This window comes from Pyrgilauda ruficollis, unplaced genomic scaffold (genome assembly GCF_017590135.1).
Source record: "Pyrgilauda ruficollis isolate IOZ18807 unplaced genomic scaffold, ASM1759013v1 scaffold2, whole genome shotgun sequence".
NCBI lineage: Eukaryota > Metazoa > Chordata > Aves > Passeriformes > Passeridae > Pyrgilauda > Pyrgilauda ruficollis.
The window spans coordinates 30,694,381-30,718,440 of NW_024519206.1; the positions used below are offsets into that span (position 1 = coordinate 30,694,381).

The window sequence follows — 24,060 nt, forward strand, 5'->3', positions numbered from 1 at the left end:
TGTGGTGTGAATCAGCATATCTGCCCTTTGACAAGCTCAAGCTGGTCCTCTCACTGACTATCAGAGGTATGGCAGCACATCAGACACATGATATGGAAAAATCCCAGGAAAAAAGGAATGAGTTGGTGGATGTGATAATGCTGATCTGCCACATAACTAAAGTAGATGATCTTGATATTTAATGATGCATGTATATCTACAGTAATTCATATATAGAGATCCCTACCTGATTTAGTTGGTTTTGTTGAGATTTTTAAGGACAGGCTCAATTATCCAACCCTCCCTTATATCTGGCCCATCTCACAGCCCCTGAGTTTGTAAGAAATAAACCGTGAGCTATTCAAAACCTCAATTATCTGATGCCTTCTGTGACATCTAGATAATCAGGGTTGCCCAGAGCACCAGTTCTCAGGATCTAACCTTCTCTTCTGCTGCTTGGACCTGCTACTGGGGTGTCTAGACCCTCTGTGGCTCTCTGTGGATTCCCACCATGAGCTACTAGTTCATCTGGCCACTGGGAGGAGCCATCCACTTGCTCCCTGTCCAGCTCAGGGCTCTGCACTGAATCTGGCACTGACTCAAAAGCACTGTTCTCCTCCTCATCATCATCCTGTGAGGAAAAGACCGTGCTCTCAGAAATCTTTGCGCTGTCGACGGAGGAGAAGCGCGTATGGCTGGAGAAGCGATTGTTACTGTCGTAGCAGGAGGTGCTGTAGCAGGAAGTGCTGTAACAGGAGGTGCTGTAGCAGGAGGTGCTGTAGCAAGAGGGGCTGTAGCAAGAGGTGTCGCATGCCTCACATTCGTTGTCACCATTGGGCCTGGAGCTTGACTCGCTCTCACTTCCTGTCCTGGGGGGTTCCCCATCCAATAGCCCATCATTCAAGTCAGAGAGTTGCTCATCCAAGGTCCCAGGAGGCACCGTGCTCTGGCTGAAGTTCTCTTCAGCCTCGTTTTCCAGAGGAGGCTCTGCTGCCATGGTCTCACTCTCACTGACCACTTCCTTATCCATCACCTCCTTGACAGTAGACTCCTCATCGTTCTCCCTGCCATTACCACCATCTTGCTCTTCTTCCCCATCGCTGCTCATCTGTGCTGAGGGCAAGCTGTGAAGCAGGTTGTGTATCCGTATGTAGTGTGTGCGAGGGGTCTCTGGCTCACCACAAGCTGAAGCTATGACTGTCTCAAGTTCAGACACAGGCAGGGAGCACGGCCTGTTTTTCCTCTTTGCTGTGGTCCTCAGTTGTAGCTTGTTGTCTTCCTCCTCCTGGGCTGAAGCCCCTTCTTCTTCTTCATCCTGACTCTTCTCTAGGTCTTTGCCAGCATGCACATCTGCACTCACCTCATCAATATCTACTGTTTCTATGCTGGTCAAGACTCCACCATCTCCCTGAATACCAGAATTGACTTTGTTATTTTCCCTAACTTCGGGCTCAGGAGGAGACATGCAAGCCGTCAGATCCAACTGCTCCATGAGGTCTGTAGCACTCAAAGAAGGCAGCACTTCTCCTGGGATGGATTCCAAGGGCTCAGGAACTGGCACCGCATCAACCTCCCCATCTCCTGCTAGCTCTTCATTTAAGCTGTTCTGGTCGACTTCCCCAGGTAGTTTGACAGCCCCTGGGCTATCGACACTGTTCAAACTGTATCCATTTAGCTGTTCTGGAGCTGCACTTTCTGAGGTCACTGTGTTGATGCATGGAGGCTCACCGAGGCTTTCCTCTGTGGGGTTGTTCACAGGGCTTTCCGGGAGGTCAGCTGGCTCAGGATCTGCACTAATGGAGACCTCTTCATCATCTGTATGAGACAGGAAAAGGAATTACTTACTCTTTTAACAAAAAGTGTTGACTGAACCAGAGGGTTGGCTGCAGGGGTATAAGCATCTACAGCAATCTGAGAAAATTAAAAGCATATATTACAGTGTGAAATGAGTAGGCAACTGAACAACTATCAAGAAGTGCTGAGGGTTTTTCGCTAGGCAGTCTTTGTACATTGGATTTAATAATGGGTTTACTCATGGTGGTAATCTGTATGCAGCACCCTGCCTCCTTGCAGCACTACCTGAAGGTAACACCTTCTTGAAACTTCTTCTTGAGCCAAAATGGCATCAGAGGAATATTATGGGAATCAGGGAAGTCTTCTCTGAGATTTCAGTGATAGTCTTCTTGTCACACCAAAGCTGGCAAGACTCCACAACAGAGAATGCAAAGAACTGTTTTCACCACCCCTGAAAGGCAAAAACTTCCCCCAAATATCCCTTGACATGATCCTCATCTGTACCACCTCCTCTCAGATGTCAAACAACCTGGGCTCTTTCATGACATCCAAATAGTCAAAAGACAGCAATGAGGGTTTCCCAGCATGTGAAAAGCAGTGATTTTCAACCTCTAATGCAGCTGCTGCTGGCTTGACAAACTGTAGCGGAGAGGGAAGAGAGCCTGAGAAGCAAAGAGTCCCTGAGAAACACTGTTGAGACTGTGACATGAAAACCACGGTTCAACCTTAGACCATCGTGACAGTCACTTCCAAATTACTACAAGAGAACATGAACAAAAACCAAACCGAAAGGGAGGCAAGAAGTGGAACACAGAATTATTTTTTGTTTTACTTTTTAATTTTTCATTAAAAATAATTAAATTAAGAAATTTTCTAATCATCTTTGCTATTACATTCTCCATTTTTACTTATGAAGTGCTCAAATGCAGATGACTACAAATAGCACCCCATACAACACTTTCACTAGGGCAGGTGATAGAGAAGCAGATGAGACTTCAGTTTTCCACTCTCTCCTCTCCTAGTGATGTGGTGGAGTATTTGGAACAGCCAATAACAGGGGTATATGAGACACCAGTAGCTCTGTCCTAAGGGGAAAGAGGGAAGAAACTGTGATTCATGATGCATCCTGTGATGCAGGACTTTATGCACTTCCCTTTGCTCATGACTGCTGCCCAGAGCAGCCAGGAATTAATGCAGATTTCTAAAGAGAAAGAATGCAAACAAACAAAAAAAATTCTAGAAATCTAGATAAATGATGAGTTAAGACTGAGAATTACCTGGATGGATGGAGGAAGTTATCTCAAATCGGAACTGCAGCTGGCCACTGACATGATCTGTAGGAAGTCTGCGACCCAGAGTGTAGCTTACAACCCTGTCCCTGAAAGAAAACAAATATTGTCACAATAGACTATAACCTACCCTATGTCTACTGTGCATAGATAAATCTACTGTGTCCTAGAAAAATCCATAATAAAATACATAAAGGCTATTCATCCCAGCCATGAGGGCATGTTGACTTGCATACAAGAGAACAAATGGCAGAGGAGAGGACAATGTCTTCAATTACAATGGAACAGCTGAGTAAGTGAGTAAGACAGGCTGCTGGGACACACAAGCACATATGTATAAATATAGAGAGAATGGTGGGAATGAAACTTCTGCAGTATGGGTATGAAAATAGCGACACGGGAAGCAAACAACTCCCACTTCAGCTATTGTAACAAGAATTTGCTTCCCTGCAGATCTGACCATCTACCTTTTCACAGAGCTTCGCATTTCTGTATTTTCATCCCTTCACCATGTCTGTAAAATTCAGCTTTCCTGTTCTTGTTCACAAAACCCTGTGCAGGCCAGTTCCTGCACACCACCTGCTGTCTCTAAACTGGCTGAGTGACTGCTCTTCATCTCTTTCCACCCCTCTTACCTCTATGAAGCTGAAATATCAGGAGAACACCTTCCTGACAAGGTTGATCAATGACTCCATTCTGTTCTTGTGCAGGTCCCTCCCTTTGCCACACTTCATCCACCCCTCAGAACAGAATGAAACTATAGAAGAGATTAACTTCCCAGATGCCCACAATGAGGCTGAATCAATCTTTGCAAAGCATATCTTGAGTGTAACGGGTTCACTAAATAGTAATACTTATACATCTTTTGAAAGAAACAGTTCACTTCCAGTTGAGCCAAATATACTTGCTAGCATAGTTTCACATGCATCAGAAACTCATATAAATGAGACGACCTTGAGATTTGTGTACAACCTCTTTAAACTTGTGTGCATACTTTTCACTGAGCTTGTCTGAGATTTAAATGCCACTATGGTATTAAAACTGAGCAAGATCTAGTGCAGGTTGGAGGCACTGCTCTTGGCAAAGTATATCCTTAGATAGACAGTGTTTACAACAAGGAAGTAAAACAGGAAGTTATAATCAGAAGATGATGAGAAATCTCATACAGAGGAAAACCAGTGATACCAGTTACAGGGTTCTACCTCCCCAAGCTGTTCTTATCCATCTGGTTTCTAAAAAGCTACTCTATCTTTACTTGAGAAACAGGGAGGTAGCTTAGTCCCTTCTGGTAGATTCAGCTGTCAATATCACAGCCAGTTTCTGAACCAGCTGTTCAAAAACACTTCCAACAAGCTCATCTTCCTGCTGTTCTGCTGAATTGAGACCCAATTGTCAGAAATGCTTTCTTGGAAACTGCATTGCATATGCTTTCCTCAGAAGATTATTCTTTTTCTCCCTTGCTCTTCGAGGTCTGAACATTACAGGATTAGAGACAGCTTTTTGGCTTTTTCTGATTACTATCCATCTTCCTTAAATTGGCTTGTGTTATTTTGGCAGCACACACTTTCCCAGGATTTTCATGCAATGGGGAAGCAGGGCAGCGCTTGTGAGCTCAAGGTTCTTCCTTGGCAGCAGGATAGGGTCAGAAAGCATTAGTTACAACATGCCACGTATATATTTTTTTAATATTTCCCTTTTCCAGAAATTAGAAAGAGAAGAAACAAATCTGGCATGTTTTTAGCCCTTAGGTAATTCCCTGAAACATGAAAACAGCCTGCTGATAACATTAAAAGAATATCCAAATTGAAAAAATTGCACTCTCCAAATTCGCAGCCATGATACACAAAAAACATTTTCTTTCCTAAATGCTAGCTCTCACTTTTCAAAATGCCATGCATACGGTTATAGAGGGAATTCTGTCTGGCCCATGGTCCTATAAATGCTAATTAAAACCAACACCATTTTTCAGACAACTGTCAGTTTAAAAACTTCCCCTCAACATCATTATATCACAATAATGATCAGCAGGGACTTCAGAACAGCAACACACTCTTGTTAAACAATGTAAGCAGCAAAATTTACCCTATGGCATGTCTTTCCAAGAGGCGCTGAACCGGCATGGAGAGTTTTCCCAGAAAACGTTTGATGATCGGTCGGCTCTTTGCAAATTTGTCTTTAACTTCTATTTCCAGAACATCCGTGGGCAGGGAGACAAAGCTGAATTGCTGAAATAGAAGAAGGGCACAGAACAATAAGCTGGTGGCGGGGCCACAGCAACACAGAGTACTGCAGCTGAGAGGCACACCTCAGCACAGAGATGTGAGGACCTAGTGAGGTGAAGGATACATGATCACTCTTTTCAGATAGATTGTTTTGAAATATCTCCTTTTCTATTCATCTGTACCCCCAGTTAAAAAGGAAGAACTCTGAAAACTCTATTTATCTGGATCAGTTTCCTACCCTGGTTCATGCCACAGTCTCACAAAGAGCTCAACCAGAAGGCAAGCCACGGCACAGGCTACTGTCACAAACAGTACTGGGGAAAACAGGAACAGCACCATCTAAAACTGCTCCTGTCACCAAGTGCATTGAAATGTGTTGACTGCTATCTCACCTGGTCTGGTCATAAGAACATCTATTTGTCAGTAATGTTTCAGTAAGCTTTTAGAGACTGTGTGCATGCAAATCTGGGGTAGGAACAAGGAGAGTGATATTTTAGGTTACAGGAACAAGCATGAGAGCATTAAGGCACCTGGAGATGTCTGGATGTCCCAAAGGTCAATTTAAAAATAGTAGTGATGAGGAAATATATTAGGTAACTTGGCTTTGCTTTCTCCTAGACTGGCTAAATTCAGTACAGGTGTGGAGCTGGTGACACAGGTCACAATAATTTTTCCAAACATCTGCTACTACTAGAATATAATCAATCAAAAAAGCACATTTGTGCTGTGGTGCACAATAGTAGGAAAACTGTCAAACCACTGTTCACCTGAGAGATCAGTATTGATCTGGGAGACAGCTTCTGTGGTAAGTGAATACTGAGATGGATGAAAGGATTTTTCTAGCTTTCCCCCTGCCAAACCCAGTCTTCACAACAGAATCATTCTCTGGGTTATCAAGGCCTGGAATTATAGCCTAAATCACTTGCTCTGTTGAATCATGGTCTAATTCAGAGATGCTTAGTTTAAATGACTTCAAGTGAAACCAACATGAGTGGGATATTCTATTAATCACACCTTGCAAAAACGTAATTAATCAGAGAAGTACAATTCAAATGAGCTAAAGTGTTATTTTATTCTTGTTTTCTTCTACATCTTTGCAAGAGGCAACCAATTAAAATAAATGCACCAAACAGGAGAACCTGAATTCCCCATGTATAACAGAAAGTTGCCTTAAAAAATAAGATGTCTTACTATTACTATTTCATCTGCTAAAAACCTTGAGTAACTACCAGTTCATGACACTTGAAAGCAGAAGAGGGGAATCAATTTTAAAATGAATTATTGTAACATAGAGCAATTTACCATTTGATGAATTCTCCTTTTTTGTGCTGCTGACTCCTATATTGTAAAAGTCTCTGTGGGATGGATCATGCACACACACAGAGAGCAAACTGTCCACAAGTGAAAAGCAAAATGTAGGTTTAATGATTCAAATCTCTTGAGGTCAATAATATATTGTTTTGTGGTGCAACTCTGAAGCAAATCAGAATCTGTATGGAAATTTATTTTCATAGTATCATATGGAACCAAGCCTGATAACTCCTTCCTTGCACAGGACACGTATTGACCTTTCCCAGAGTCATAATCAGCACCTGAGCAGAGAGTGTGGACCAAGAAGGAAGATGTATTGGAATCAGCCAAAGAAAATGCCCCTTTTCCCTTGAACAGCTGTGCCTCAAGACATACAAACACCAGGATATTCCATAAGAAGTGTAAAATCCAATCGTGTTCAGATTCCATCACCTGCCAAACTGTTGCACTCTGGTATACCAAGACTGCCCTGGGACCAGGCCCTGGTCCATGATCACAGTTCCCAAATGTTTCCTCTAGAAGGATGTTCTCACTCATAAAACTAGCAGCATTTTGGAAACACAGTTAAACCTTTAAGACCACAAGTGTCCTGTGGCAGAGCTCAAAGGCTTTGCCATTTGGAGGCAGCTGCAGTTTGAGATCAAAAGTGAACTCACTGAAATGGGTTTGGACACTGCTTGTAAAACAGTGATAATTTTACATAAATTCAGTTTTCCTTTATCTAAGAAGTTGCTCCTGCTGTTGCTCTCATCTAGTTTAAATCTTATCAGGCAAGATTTTTCTAAGGCAATTTCTGACTGCAGGAATGGGCCTCTAGCCCTTTGAAAAAACAGATCGCAGCAAAACACCTTGGTTTGAAAACTCAGAGATTTACAAATGTATTTTCAAAAATCACCAATCACTTTTGAAAACATGTTTCTTGTGACATTTAATGACTGGGATGTAATCTTTGGAAGTGGAAGTAAATCACCATCAAATCCTAGTTTCCCTCTTGTCCTTCACCGTCTTTTCTGACAAGTGCCAGACCCTGTACCTTAGCCACAAAATATTGATTGTACTTACACTGTTGAAAGCCTTGGTCTTTACTATCCTGCTTGGCCTCTACTATCCTGCCTATCTGGAAGAGAAAGGACTCTGTGTTTCATGGCCTTACCCAATATAACTAATGTAAAGTACTAATATATTACTGATGGAATTAATTAAATCCTCTCCTTGCCTAATATTTGCTAATTATCACACAGTGGCCAGTTTGTGAAAATGAAAGCATAAGTTTCACATCTAAATTTAAAAAAACCCCAAAAAACACCAAAATCCCAAACAGAGGAAAACAAGACAACTCCACCATATCCCCAAGCCCCCCAAACCCCAAACAAACATCCAAAAAAAAAAGACATTGATTATAAATTCTGCAGTACCCTTGGGTTAACACTCAGGGATGTTGTGATTAATAATTCATCCCAAGGAGGGGTAAAAAAGGAGGCTGCAAAATCACAACAGAGATAAAAATCAACTGTCTTCAGGAGGAGGCAAGTTTGATGAAGCTTCTAACACATGACCAGAAACTTCACCATTGATAACCAAAAGAGCTGCATTTTAAGAACAAGTCTGCTGACATTTTTTTATGTTACTATTACAATTTTAAATGTAAGTCTTCTGTTATTTGGAACTTTTCTTATTCTTAAAACTCTTAGTGTTACAGAATTAAGTCAGAAGTTCAGCTTTCACATTTAAAAAAGTATAATACTCATAGTTGCAGAGGAAAAGCAAGACTATAAAAACTTTAGAATAATAAGCCCAAGTATACTGTTTTTAAAATACTTATGATTTTTTACAGTCATTACCTGAAGACAGATTCTTTTATCTTTTTCATCTGGCATTGACTACTGGGTATTTTCTTTCACAATCTAAACCAGTAATCTTTACCCTGCATGTTTTCACTAGGGCCACAGCTTACTTTGTGGGCTTGTTCATTCATTGTTTTTATTCTTCCCCACAAAAATTTAAGTCCTTTGAATCAGAACGACTAGTGCAAACCCTGCAAGACTGGTCAAGAACTTCATGGAACCTGCTGGAATACAAAGTCACTAAACTAAATTTTACACTGAGACTAACTGTAGAAGAGTATACTGAAGTTTACAAAAATTTGCTTTTTTTTCCCACAGTCAAAAACTAAAGTGAAAGTATAATTTCTCGCAGGTTTTAAAATTCTAATGTCATGACTTTTTCTAAAGCTTTAACCTCTCCAGCTGTTCAGAGGTCCACCAAACTTGACAATGCCTTCATGGAAGTGGTTTGTGACTCTGAGCCTTTCTTTTATTCAAATTAAAAAAAAAATCTCAAAGGAAGTAATAGATTTCAACACAGGTGGTAACCAGAATAGCTACAGTTTCAAGTCCACAGCCCAAGAAGAAAACTTTGTCTAATGACTGATTATATGTTCATTTGGACAATAGCAGACAACAGGACACCTGTAAATAACAATTCACAACAATTTATTTAAGTGATTACTAGAACTTGAAGTTTTCCCTTGATCCACAACAAAAATTAAAGTAAAATGCATTATATAAAATGTAGAGAACAAAACTCTTGCAAGTAATGGGCAGACCACAAATTTATATGTGATCTACACAGCCAGTGGATGAACAGGTAACAAACAGGAAGTCAAATCTCTATTCACTGATTAGCCCAAGCCAGTAACTACCAGTGCATTGCCCTGTTTATCACACCAACTTGCTGCAAAACGGCTCTTAGAGCTTGAGATGATACATGAGACAGCACACTCCATGGAGGAGATAGCAGACTGCCTCAGCAGAATGAAATGCCTTTAGGAATAATCTGTTTCTCACAGAGGGCCTGGCCGTAGAAATAGCTTCTGACCCCATTTTGTCAATGTGGTATCTGATCCTTACCAGCTAGGGATGCAAGAGCTCTCCTTTATAGCAAAGATGAGGAGGTCCACCACTGAAAGGACGAATACTGAACCAGCTGCCCTTGCATTTGGAAGAATCCCAGATTGAAAACCCCTGTGAGTTAGAGGCTTTGGAAAAGAGTACAGACCTCCAGAGGGGAAAACCTTTTAATTTCCTCTAGAAATGTATTAGGAATGTTATAAGAAATGGCTGCCTGTCAGGCTGTCTGTATTCCTAAAAAGAAGTTACAATCAGAAAGTCTGAACGCAAGGAGTGATTGGCTGTCCTTGGTATACTGGGGAAAAACAGCACTTGTGAGCTGCAGATGTTTCCTAACCTCTGGAATGCCTTGGCCATGTCTGAATTAAGATTTATGGTACAATGTGAGTGGATGCAGAGAGCAAAGCAGCTGGCGCTCTGCACCTGACTATCCCATCCAGACAAGTTACAAGGATTTTACCATGAAGTGACTCCAGGCTGGTGCCCTGGATTGAATTTACTCTCATTTATTGCCTGAGAAGCACTTGGTGCACTCCTGTTCACTTCCCTTCTGCTGAGAGTAATTGAGTTCATGCACTTCTGGAATGACAACGGGTGTCTTTAGTGGGGAGAGCAGGAGATTTGCTTTGAAATGGATCTATCGAATGGAACACAAATGCTATTATACACAGACCCAGAGAATTGTTACAAATCATGATCAATAGAACAAGTTAGTATGTGTATTATTTTCCCAATGTTTTCTTCAATTATTTCCTTTTTAGGGTGCAATTGCATCTCTCTAGAATGATGATGTCTAGGAGGAAACAGACTTGCTCTAATGCAAACTCATTACCTCTGTCTACTTCCCCTACTTCTTCAGCCATTTGTCAATGTCTGTCCCACTTGCTACAGTGGCAAGAGATGCAATGATGCTTTGTTCCTACATGTTTACTGCAAAGAGGGAGTAGGACAGTAGAGAGAGATCGTATTAATTCCTCACTAACAGAAGAGCTACAGCATTATAGCAAAACTTATTACACACCGAAGAATCTGTACCAGGCTCATCCTTAAAATGCTCCTGCCAATGGAAAAGCTTTAGCTGATATTTTCTCGGGCATCAAAAATCAATAAGGTATAATTAATTATTTCCACAGAAAAACAGATATGGAGGGAGAGTAAAGAGCAAAAGTGGCACGATAATGAAAATCACAGCAACATATTGACATGTTAACTCTTCTTGGGTTAAGCAGTGTATCATCAATTTTGGCTCCCATCATTAATAAGTCATTAGGATTCTTCTTTCATTTACACAGATTTTACACAGCTGCCTCTGGCAGATTTACTCTCACAGAGACACAAATCAGAATCAAAGCTACCTAGAATCAGCTGAAACTTTCATACTTTCCCACCATCTCAATGATCTAAATGTATATCTGATTTTACATTACTTCTGGCATCTTCAAGCAAGATCTGTAAACACTGTAGTAAACACCACTGAAAGAGTTTCAAACAGTAACCTACTTTTCAGTGCCTGTTTGCTTCCAGGCTCAGCAATGGTTTTACAGACACAGACGATTAATTTAATTAATGTGAACAGATCTTGAGGGGACCTTAATGCATGACATACAAGGTAAAGGACAAAGGCCCATGCTAATGCTGACCTGGCAAAATGCATCTGTATCCATTCATAAGAGAATAGAAGCACTTCCAGAGCTTGGAATAGTTTTCATAGAAAGCCAGCTACTGGTGATGATTCATTTCTATGAAATGAAAGTTTTATTTTTACCAAACTTGTTTGCATCCCTGCATACAGATGGATCCCAGTGACTCAGTGGCACTATCAAGGAAGTTGTTGAAATGAACAGAACACGTCCATTAGCACCCATCAAACAAGTTATGGGCAAGTCAAATTCTTTTAAAACAGTCAGTATAATAATTGGTAGACAGTATAATAAAGTCAGTATAATAAAGACAGATAAATTAACACACTGGTGACAGGAAGAATTGGGCTCTTGATTTGGAGTTGAATAAGCAATAGAATTAAAAATAAAATTTATTTGTGATATCCTTCATGTAGAGGGACGATAGAAGCAGAAGTAAATCTTAAAAGGCTGTGAATTACATTTGATGGATGAAGATAAATTTATTCTTTCAGCTGAATATTTCATTAGTGAGTTTTGTTTCAAATACTCCAGTGAAACAATTACAGTCTTAATGCACACGCCACTTTCTGTCTGTATTACTCTATTCTTCATTCAAAAACCTCCTCTACATGTCATTATTTTCCCATATAACACTACTTTGCACCAACAGCTGGATGAGCTCATCAAAAATTCCAGTTTCTTAAGCTTTCTACAGTAATCCTTAGTGACAAAACAAAATACTGAAGAATCAGTAGTGCCAAGGGCAGAGCTCCACTGCTGCCATGGGTGGGGACATGCCTATAAGAGACTGATGGAACACAGCAGTGACTGCAGGGGGACAAATACAATGCAGTTCTTTCTTATTATGGCATGGCACAATTGTTGGGGTTTTTTTTCCCTACCATAAAAGGGATTCACATAAATGCACATGTTGACGTTCTAAAGTCTGATTCAATCCTTTCTACTGAACTCCTTCCAAGTCAGATAAGGCTTTCAGAAAATTGGCTTTCTGGATTTCTCCCTCAGATTCATCTCAGAATTGTCTATGAATTTATTAGCACAGCAAAGACTGAAAATATTTGAAGACTCTTATCATCACTAGTATACAAAGCTAGCAAGACTGATAGTCTTCTAGATGCAGGAGTTGCAAGTAAAATGAAGTTTTAGAAAAATAACATCCTAAAAAAACTCTAGATGATTTTTCACAGCACAGCCAATTCCTGCAGAAGTTAAAGTTGTCTTGGGCTTTCACACTTCAATCAACAACAGATATTAAAATCTGTAGCTGTAAAGCTACAGCTTGTCTGTGTAGTCAGACAATGTTTTACTCTTTACCTGGACATGAGTGCAGAAATGTTATACAGGGAAGCTACCACCCACAAGGCTTCACTCAGTCCTGATGACACCTTTGGTGAAACTCATACTAAATTCAGGATCTGGATTTCACTTCACCTGCATATTGTTTTCATGCTTGGGTGTGAAGGCCTCCAAGTTTCTACAACATATTCTTTTGTATTTGGCAGTAGAAGGGAGAAAAGCTTATCCAAGTTGAACAATAAGGAGTTCAGCCAGTGTGATGTTTCTGTTGCTTTTATTTTGGTCCTCTGTTGAAATTACGTAATAAGGCCATGGTAGGACTGTCAGCATTCTAGCGTTCTGAGTATTAGATCAAAATCAGATCAAGCACAACCTGTCGTACAACAACCCACTTTAGTTTAAATTTATACTGTTGATTCAAATATATTAAAACATCTTCTTCAATGCTTTTACTCTTTTCTGGAAAGATTCAGCTTTGCTCAAGCATCCCCTGCTTGTATGACTCTAGGTTTGTGCTACATCAGGTAGCACCTATTTTATCAGCCAACATAAAGCGTCTAGAGAGGAAGAGAGCTAACATAAACCCTTTATTGCATGATCTGGCTACTTTGGCAAAGTGTTTTTCAGACTCAGAACTTCTGGGTGGTCTATCACATACCAGTTCAGCATTCAGGATCACAGAATCATTGCCCAAGTTATAACTCTTTATTAAGGAAAGCAGTCAACACTAGATAATCAGTTGCATCTTGGCATTCTTGCAGGCAGCATCCAAACTCAATGCTTCTATCACTGATGATGGCCTGCACTACAAAAGCCACCTCCCACTGTGTTCAAGCCCCTGGGTGCTTCCTTCTGATTTTGCATTGGTAATCTCAAGAGACAGCTTACGTGAGAAATTATTCAGGTGCAATATTTTTGAAAGGTTGTGAGTTATCTGAGGTGCAGAAAGCATGACTTATTCAGCTGAAAATGCTGTACATCTGTATATCAGATACGACATACTAACTGCTATTTGTTAAGCTCTCTTGCTCTCTGCTTATTCACATCAATTAATTCACTAGTGAAATGTGGCTGTCTTCAGAGTGATAAGGCAGCCATTCCAAACACTCTTATGTCTCAACTATATTTTAACAGTGTTTGCAAAAGCTGAAGCAAAGAAACAAGGAGTGAAACCACAGGAAGTTGAGATTGTTTTTAACCTAATAGTGGTCTCCCATTTTAGGGCAATCTACTCCTCCAGAGTTAGATTATTGGAGTTGAAATTGAATGTGTTATTTAACAGATGACACTTCCTACTACTTTAAATGTGCTGAGTGGTTCCATCAGCCAATTTTATAGTCATCTTGTTGGCCATTCCTCAGAGCCCTCCTTCCACTCACCAGTAAATGAAACAAGAATTGAGGAAACAGTCTGTTCAAGCTCCCATAATTAAGAAAGAAATACCACAAACATATCTAAGGTAAAGTCCAGAAACCTTAAGTACTTTATCTGCCAAACCATAGAATTTCCTATCCAGTTGGAGGTATATGAACTACTTTTTAAACCACTTTGCTTTGTTCCTGTGATCTATTACTTGTCTGAACTGCGTATCACTTCACTGATTTCTGAAAAATTAAATCTTTTTAAATGAGCTGTTTCTGAACAATATGACAGCACACACATTGTTTCAATATGAAATACTGTCATTATTTTTCTACTATCTATATTAGAAGATAAGCATCCACCCTTCTCAATTCCATTACATATACACAAAAGTTGGGAAATGGACACTTCCTTCTGAGATTTTTCTTTGTGTTTGATCTCCAATCAGCATGATAGGACTATTCACCCTTTGTGTTTTTGCAGCTGTCTGGGCTGGCAGGGCAATATCTGTCTAATCTGGGACTGTAGAACCAAGCTGTCCAGTGCCATGTGGTTTCCAGGCACTCACTTGTGGTAGTCATATTTTCTGGAAAAATCCCTTTACCTAGGATTCTTCTCCTGGGAAGCTGAGAAGCCTCAGAGAAAAAGGAAAACAATATTATCTTATTTGCTTATCATGTGTTTTGCTGCTTTGGAATGTGGTTAGAGATTGTTTATCCAACAGGTGATTGTTTCATTAGTTTCATGTGAATTGTTTTGACTTATTAGCCAATTACAGTCAAGCTGTGTCAGGGCTCTGGAAAGAGTCACGAGTCTTCATTATTATCTTTTTAGCCTTCTGTAAGTGTCCTTTCTGTATTTTTTAGTATAGTTTAGTATAGTGTAATATAGTATTCTTTAATATAATATAGTATCTTAAAATAATAAATTAACCTTCTGAAAACATGGAGTCAGATTCATCATTCCTTCCTTCATCTGAGAACTCCGCAGATACAATACTCACTTATTTAACATTACAGATGTTTCTGAAGAGCATGTGAAAACATACAGAAACAGGTTCAAAATGACGTCTCTCTATCGGAGAAGTCACCACCTTGGGCTTTAACTTGTCTCAGCAAACAATTCTCAGTGTGAGGGCTCTTTCACCTCTATGGTGAGCCCTGCTGCAAGTATCAAATTGTCACTGGCTACTCCTTATCGGTAAGAAATTTCCATTTCCTTATGTCTCCTTGTACAAAGTACTGCAAATCAGAGCAATGGAAGAATAGCTTTAAGTTAGGATAACTTGTGCTGAACGGCATTTGAACAGCCTATGAAATGAAGATGATCATCAATATTACATGAGACAGATGAAAATTTGCCTGAGGTACCAGAGTGCTCCCAGCGTGTTTGTATAATGCAGGTGGTTACTATACAAACAAAACAGCCTGGTAAGTATATGAGGAAGAATACAAGAACAAATTAATATTAGTAAATTAGTCATCTTTTCGTCTGTAGTACTTTTAGTGCTGAAGCCCTTGAAAACTGAATTGACTCTTTCTGAATTTGCTCAAAGGTAATCAAGAACATATAGAAAGATCTTAGTCTGCAGATATTTCAATAATTTTATTTCCGTATTCCAGATTTTTTCAAGTTTAGCATCCCATACAAATAAGATAGGTCATTCAATTGAAAAAAAAAGAACATTTGCCTTCTATTCACATGGAGTGACAGAGAATCTAAGAAAAGAATGACCCTTCTGAAATAATACATTGCTAAAATTTGTTTTTGTGAAAACAGCTTGTGACTGATACTTTTAATGAAATAGCTATGAGTCCTCAGTATTTTGTCACTTCATATATTCAGGTCCACGAGTGAAAAAAGTGGACAGAAGAATGGCTACCACCATGATTCAGCAACAGTTTTCAGTCTTCCTTCTCCCCTTGTCCCATGAAGGTTGCAGAAAATCAGGCGTATGGTCTTCTGTGCAGCAGAAACCAATGCAGCTTTTCAGTAACAAAACAAGGAGTTCAGACAGTCTGATTGCACAGACTGCAGCACAAATGCATGCAGTTTAACATCCCAATATCAGCTGAGGAGAAGGCAGAAGGAGAACATGCTGAACCATGGCTTGGCTCTTTTACACTCCCTTGCCACTCACAGGCTAACAGAAAGGGAGAAGCAGCACGCTTGCACGCGATCAAGAGAACCTGGGGGCTGAACAGCAAAGCTGGAAGCCAGCTGTGCTCTTTTGCTTTCCCATGTCCATAATTAGGCCATTTCATTGTTTCTCCTTTTCTCGCAGCCAAACTCCACTTGGAAAAGAAATGTCAGCCCACAGACTCAGCCATTTGGCACAGCTTGAGGAGAAGACACCCGTGACATTTTATCACGGCCACAACCCTATGTACTGAGCAACACACACAGAGAGCAAGTCTCCCTTTCATACCTGCTCCCCTCTAGTTCTGTGTCTTATGCACTTCACTGAAAGGTCTCTGCCAACTGCCTGATCCTCCATGCCAGTTCTAGCTTGACCATGTCCACAGCTGGACCTGGGACCTCTCAACCAGATACATCTGATGCTTGGCTTCACAAAGAAGTTATGACTTGGTGGATGCCTCATAACAATGTCCTGAATTAAGTCCTGATAGAAGGGATTTTTCTCTAACTAATTTCAAGGTTGTTTTTCCAGTCATATAATCTCCCCCACTCTCCACATAAGCTGATGTGGTATCTAGTTTGTCCAGGTAGGAGAATTCAATCCTATTTCTGCTGTCTTTTTGCCCACTCACAGCTCCATCTCTATAGAGTTTGACCTAATTATCCCTCAGCTACTTTACAATTTGCATTTTAATTTGAATAAATCTGTGCAGTGTATTTATTTACTTTTACTCTTTCCTGCAGTGGAGATATCGTTGTGACAGAGCACACCAGTAAATCACACCCAGTATGTCAGGCTCCTTTAATTCCAAAGAGATTCCTTATTCTTTGCTGCCTATTGCCATTTTGCGTGTAATTTAAAAACAGCAGGCAGCAATTGAACTCTCAGATCTCATTAATACATATAAGTCCTTCCAACAAAAAGGAGCAGACTAGGGACTATTTCTTCAAGGTGATGGCCAAATGTGCCAAAGTTGCCTTTGATTTGTATTGCCACTGATGCTTTTCAATCATATTGCTTCTATTTATTTGCCTGCCGTACTTGTTGTGCTTCATATAATGTCTCTGTGTAAGAACACTATAACAATCCAGCAGCAGCCTTTCATGCTATGCAAGTTTATTTTTCAATTCTGTTTTATGCCTGCCTTCAATAATTAACAACTTTATAAATTACACCAATTAAGTTCAACCTACACTGAAAGTATACCAAAAGTTTTAATGTACCACCCATCTTTGTAGCTAATTGCCGAGACAAGTAGTCATAGAATACATCAAGCACAGTTAGGTCAAGAACTATTTAGCCAAGAACTCAATTAAAAGGAAAAAAAAAAAGGATCATACTAGTGTCCATGTTTTAAGAAAAGTCTCAGCTTAACTCTCCAGCTGCTTACCTCTCCTTGCCAGATAGGGTTAACGGTGTTACATATGATCTTAGATCTTTTCTCCTGTCCATGATGAGGAAGGGCTGGGAAGATGCTATGTTTTCCAGGTTGGATGGAAATCTTCAGATAAGGATCTGGATTGAAGAACATCCCTTTCTTCAGACCAAAAGCCTGGAAATCTGAAAGGTAAAGAACCACATTATTTTTTACATTCCAGGCATCTCTTTGGGATGCTAGGAACAATATATAGGGAACTAGTAATGAACTCAAATAATACGGCAGTAATGTGAAAAAAATCACTATGTTTGTTGTAAGGCAATGTAATGCCAAACCATAATGGTCTTGTGATTTAGAATTTACAAATTATTACATAATGAAACTGCAAATTTACAGCCTGATTGTGAAGAACTCTTTCAGCTTCTAAATCAGTATTTATGCAACTTCAAGTGATATACTAATTTTTCTAATAAGCTGAGCACTTGCTCAGCCTGACTGTAGTGGAAGGACTACTCTGAAAAAGAGATCCTGTCATTTACTGTCAAGGCCATGGCATTTGGTACCCAGTGGATGCCATTTTTTCCTAGGTATCAATTTTACCACTGTATAGATCTTACCTTTTACACCACTTTTTTCTACATGAGAAGTCATTTTACATTTTTTCTGACTTCAAATCATTTTTCTCCCTGCATGGGTTAACTTCACCTTAGGAAAACTCTTGTCTATAATATCCAAATTTTAAGAAGGGCTTTAAAGCTGCAGAACTCCCAGGAAGCTTAATGTATGTTGCACACACAAAAAATGCCCAGGAACTTACTTGAAAATTTCCCCATAACATTCTGAAGAAAGACACAATGCCCACTATGATCTGTCCCTGTGAAGCTGATGAAATGCAAACTAATCTGCTGGTATATCATAATTCTGACTCAAGAGACACAGACTGCCCCCTTTGGTCTTCTCTTTTTCCAGATACATTTCTAAGCTTTCTTTGGCACATATAAACACTTATTCCTACTAGCGAGTTCAGTAGTTAATTTATTTTCCACCACTCTTTGAATGGAGATTCTCCTCTCTTTAAAGTTTTATTTCACATCAGGCTATAAGCACTGTACTGCATTCTGCCTATTTCCTCTTGCTGTATTGGAGAGATAAAAAGTATTAGACATAATGGTTTCTAAAACTGCACAGATGCATACCTAAACATTCAATTTAAACACATATTTATTCTTCTGGCAGTTTTTGAAAACATTAATTTTCACAGTCTTCTAATTCTCTTCTGATTAAAACCCCAATTATTCTGGCAGGTTGTGGGAGACCATGAAAAACCCTCAAGGCAGATAATTTGGATGACTCTGAAAATCATACACACTGCACCATTATCAGTATTTTTTCCAGAAAATAGCTATATCAAACCCAGTTGTGTATTGCTTCCTTAACATATGCTAATAGCCAACACAATAAAATGCGCAAGTTAAAAAGAATTGCTTTTCTTTCCTTTGTTTTTAATAATGCATTCCACCACACAATTCATGCTGCAGATATTCAAAAGCTGTTGGACAGATGGTCCTGAAACAGACTGTAGTTTAAGAATCTCATTCTTGAGACATTGTCTAACAAAAAACAAAAAAAAACCAAGCAAACAAAAACCCCAAACAAAAAAAAAAAAAAAAAAAACAACAACAACAAATAGAGGACATCACTACTAAGAGCTTATTTGAAAGTACATTGCTGAAACTATGTACTGCCACAGTCCTAGCAATCCTATCACACAAAGAAAATTATCTGCTTCAAAAAGATAACACTGATTTTTTTCCCCCCCTTTTTTGTTTTCTGAGTGCAAAATGTCTGTGCAACCAGCATGTATCTCATCTAACAGTCCTGCTGAAATCCTATATGGCAAGCTCTTTTGCTTTGGAGATTGTACTGTTAGAAATGCATTCAAGAAATAGAAATCAAGATTGCAAAATGAGTATGAATGACAAGGACTAGCAGTGCATTAGCTCAGGCTGCTAATATGAAAGGAGAGAAAGACCTCTGGGATCTTATTTTCTTTTTCTCTGATACTTCCTCAAAAGAGTCTGAAACTGAAATATTCATTGTTGTATATGTTTGTGTTTTGGTTTGGTTTGGTTTTTTTTTTTTCCTTCAAAGAGATACCATGCTATCTTTGGGTACCACTGAGAAACAAAATACCGATAGTTTTCTACTGATAGAAAATACCTAGCACTTAATTATATATACTTATAGATCATATAGCATAATGAAAATACATTGAGGATGACCTACCAGCCTCTTTCCAGTTATGGGAATTAGAGCACAGCCATGAGGATGAAGATACTCCTAGCCTCAGTTAATAGTCTCATTTTTGTATTCGATGAGGAGAAAAAAAGTAATTTAGCAAAGAACATGGCACAAAATATTATAATATTTAATATTACATATTATGATGTAATTTTCTTACAAAAATTACACAGTAAATCAGATTTTTTAAAAAAAAGTCAGTTAGAAACTTCAATTTTATTGTCCGAAGTATGAATAATGCTAGCAGAATTAGCTTTCCTAAGGACAAATATCCCAATTATATATCTCACCACAAATTCTCATCACTGTGAAAAACAGAGCATCACCACTGAAAAAGCTCTTAATAAAGCTACATGGATATTTGCAGACAAGCAGAATTTCATTTCATTTGAAGCAAAACCTATCTGTAGGTCCTGTAACTATCTGCTGTAACTTGCTGCTGTAACTCTTACCACTCCAGCATAACTCCCTAACAGAAGAATCACAGCCATTCTGCTTCCCAAATGCAAATAATTTTCTCTATCATCTTCAGAAAAAAGTTCAGAAGATACTAAACTTTTAAGTGAAGGTCTGAGGCTAACTGTATTTAAATATTTGGTTGAATGAATGAATTCCAGAAGGCTGGAACATACCCTGCTGTCCACTGTACACTGTAATTTTAGAGTGTGTTTCTTGGAGGTACATGAGGAAATGCTACAAAGATAACTCATCTATGGTTTGCAAAGGTGTATTTTCATCCAGTCTCTTAAAAAAAATACCATATTTTTAATAATATACTATATGTCAGTTTCTCATTTCGTCATAAATCACACTTTAGTGTGAAAGAGGTTATATACATCTAACACTTAAAAAATGTCAGGCTATCTCTCATGACAGATGACAGAAGGAAAAAATCCAGGTAAAGACAAAGTAATTACAGCCTTTCACTGCCACAGACCTGCACTACTTTTAGGTACATGCATCTTATTTCAGCTAGGCTCTCTTCACTGGAGAAAAAATGGCTTATACTGACTGCTGCCTGCTGCTTTCCCCAGGTGACTTATGGATTTGTTCCAACTCCAGAGCTTTCTTTCCATATATGCTGATCTCCAGGTACCTGGATGAGACCTAAGGAAGCTTTATACTGGGTCACTTGCACGCATGTACCCTCTGTCCCTAAGTGTGCCATGGACTTCCCTTTCTGCTTTATAAAGGATCATTGAGCAAATCTATTCACCACGAAGCTTCACAAACTTTGGGGCACTGGTGGCTGGATAGTGATGGAGACTATTTTTGTGGTGAATGAGTGCGTTTATTGGAGCCAGGTGGGGATGTAAATTCCAACAACTCAGCTAGAACACATCTGTGTCTTACAATGTTTGATTTTGCCTCAATACAAGTCATTAAGCTTCCAAAAGCTCAGGGAAGAGTCATGTTTTGTCATGCTCAGCAAGGAGGTTCTCTGACAGTAATGATGAGCAAAACTACCATAAAGATAGTATTTCAATTCCCCACAGACACAGCAAGGTATTCAACCAGACCCATGCTCCATATAGGAGCATGACAGAAAAGGATGGAGAATCAGATAGAGAACCAGACTCTGGAGCAGTCTGTTATCTAAATTAATTACATTTAGTCATCAATATGTCAGGAGTAAGTTAACGGAGCTCAAAACTGTTCCCCCCATGGGATAAGAAGACTTTGTCAATGGAATTTTCCTAGAAATAACACACGAGGCTACTCTGTGCAGTTTATAGATGTGTCTTAAGGAGACTCAGTCCCTCTGGTCTCTTGATGGCGCAGATTCTACTGAATATTCTGCTGAAGACTCCAGAATCTACAACCTAACAGAAGGGTCAAAGACTAGTAAGTAGCAGAGCTACTAGTTTTGAGAAACTGATACTGATATTTTAAAACAGATGGTGAATTCCTTTCAATAAATGCCAAATATTGAATGTTCTTTGTGTTCCCAAGCACCATCCAAGTGATGACAATTGATGTCTTGAAGGTATCTACACTGGCACTTACGCAGAGGTTATTAACCCTAAGAAATTCTATGGTCAACCGACCAAATTCACATTTTTCATATTTAGTATACTAGCCTCATGAGCTCAGGAGCAGGAAATGAAATATATTCCTTATGAGCCATCTGACCCCTTGAGGGAATGAAGACATCTTGACTTATGCCAAACTTGCCCAGAATATACCTAAAACCAGAACTAATGAAGTTCCCAGGACACTGGAAAGACCCCAGCGTTGATGGAATGACCATGGTCAATTTAGATTATGATCTATCTTGAAGAATACCAAAATGGAATTTATTCTATGACCTGTTCATTAATGGCAGAAAGTAAAAAATACTGTCATCTTACTGAGATCCTGACAGTTCATGTATGAAAGCACAATAAACCATCTTCATAATCCATTACAACTAAAGAGTTGCTAATTTGAATGTCAATGGACAGCTCCATCATTTCCCTTCAGATTTCCTTTGTGAATTCCCAAAGAGCTATCAGCTCTGGTTCTGACACTGAAAAACATACTTGAACAGGACTGGTATCTGGACAGACTACCAGTGAGAGAAGGTAATTGCCAGAGTGCTGATATGTCAGTGTTTCTTTTGTAGACCTTGGACAGAACAAGAAGAACCTGTCTCAGAATGCAGCAGAGTACTGAGCTGAGCTGCCTAAGATATGGGCATGACTTCAAAGAAAGGAACAACAAAACTCTGCTTGCTCAAGTTTCAATGGGAGGCACATAGGTACCGCCTCTCAGCCATGTGCTTTTAAAGCAATACTTTTAGTTACTGCCAGTGGAACAATATTTCAATAGTAAGAGCACAGCAATCTTGCATTTTCTAAAATGCCAATTTGACTCATGAAGCAGTGTATGATACCAAACTTCATTTGGCAATCACCTCTTTGGAAGAAGGTGAGCATGGATTTGCAGAAGTATTGCACCTGGTATTAATTTGATTTCAAGAAGCAAATATTAAGGAATTTATTCTAGAAATCAAACAGTAATGTGCAGTGATAGGAAGTATTAATATCCAACACAGCAAACTAATGCAGGGGAATTGAGAAAGATACTGCTTGAAGTACAAGAAATGACTGACTTGATCAGCTACTGAATGAGATTATGTAACTGATGATATGCAAAAGGTTAAATAAAGTGTTTCTTTCTGCTCTCAGAAATTACAGACATATAGACAGACTTCAATTTTATTTTAAAATAAAATGCAGAAAAAAAAGAAAGGACTAGTGTAGTTGCACAATAAGGTATTTTAAGGTCTGAGATTGAAAAAAAAAGACTAAATGAATCAGATAAACCAAAATATTTCTGTCACAGGGCTCCCAGGCAAAACACTAAAGACAGTAAAAAAGAGGAGAAAATATTTTTTCCTAGCTATAAATGCTTCAAAGAAAAACAAAAGGGTTTCTTATTTGTTAAAAAAAAGAGCAGTAGATGTATTAGGAAGAAAATAGGTGCATTAATAAAAGACAAGCAGTACTGGAATGAATTATTACAAAATGTCTGAGAGACAGGCTCCCTTTTTAATCATCTTCATCAAGGATGAAAATACGGAAAAAGTTTGAACCATTTGTATGAACAGTTTATCACAGCAAGGGGGTGTTTTTGTCACTGCAAGTGATTAACCACTGGAGCAAAGCACCATCTTGGTATCCTCAGATCCTAACTACACACCTGTCTGTGAGACATGTCTGAGCCAGACTCACACAAAGCTCACCAGCACGGGGGAAGCTGTCCTGTGTTAAATAGGAGAATGGAGTAGTTGAATTCAAACCTTCTGAGGCCTTTCAATCTGCTAGTCTAGGCATACTTTGTAGGCACAATGTGTACTGGACGTGGTAAAAAGCCACCTCACCTTGACACAAGATCTGACAAGTAAGAAAAAGGTGTGAGATTAGTAGTTATAAAGTCAGACGCTAGGATTAAAAAAATTGTTGGAAAATAAAGTGCATTAAATATCTGCATTCTGAACAAGCATTTCATGCTAACAACTGTTGTCAAAATGATCCTTAGCAGACCTATACTATTTTCAGTTGTGATTTCAGTTGTGATTTATGCTCTAACTTCTATAAACTGACAACTGTTATTATGAATACCAACTTGAATATCTGGTCTGAAAAACACACAAAAACAACTAACAAGATTCTCAGAGATGTGTGATGGAGATAAATGCCTGAATGTTTATGAAATATTCAGATCTTCTGATAATTTGTTCCCCAAGGACACTTATAAATAAAGTGTGCAAAAACATGAGATATGTGAAATATTAAAGCCTGGGAAAAATTATTTGATGCAGCATAGAGCTAGGAGGCATATTATGCAAACCTCATGATAACACTTCCTAAATATACCAGCCAACAAGACTGGTTTTAGGGGCTTTCAGCAAACACATTGTACTGCTGTTAAACCATGAACCTGCAAGTGAA

General features: G+C 39.1%; 1 protein-coding gene across 2 annotated transcripts in view; it reads right to left on the bottom strand.

Moving 5' to 3' along the window:
- Positions 1-24,060, bottom strand: part of HECW1 (HECT, C2 and WW domain containing E3 ubiquitin protein ligase 1) — a 250,387-nt gene that overhangs the window by 66,062 nt on the left and 160,265 nt on the right. For both annotated transcript variants that reach the window (XM_041466427.1, XM_041466428.1), the window contains 4 exons: positions 17,336-17,505; positions 5,145-5,287; positions 3,051-3,151; positions 421-1,794 (listed from right to left, as the gene is read on the bottom strand). In XM_041466427.1, the coding sequence (XP_041322361.1) occupies positions 421-1,794; positions 3,051-3,151; positions 5,145-5,287; positions 17,336-17,505 (1,788 nt within the window). The remainder of the gene's footprint in view (positions 1-420; positions 1,795-3,050; positions 3,152-5,144; positions 5,288-17,335; positions 17,506-24,060) is intronic.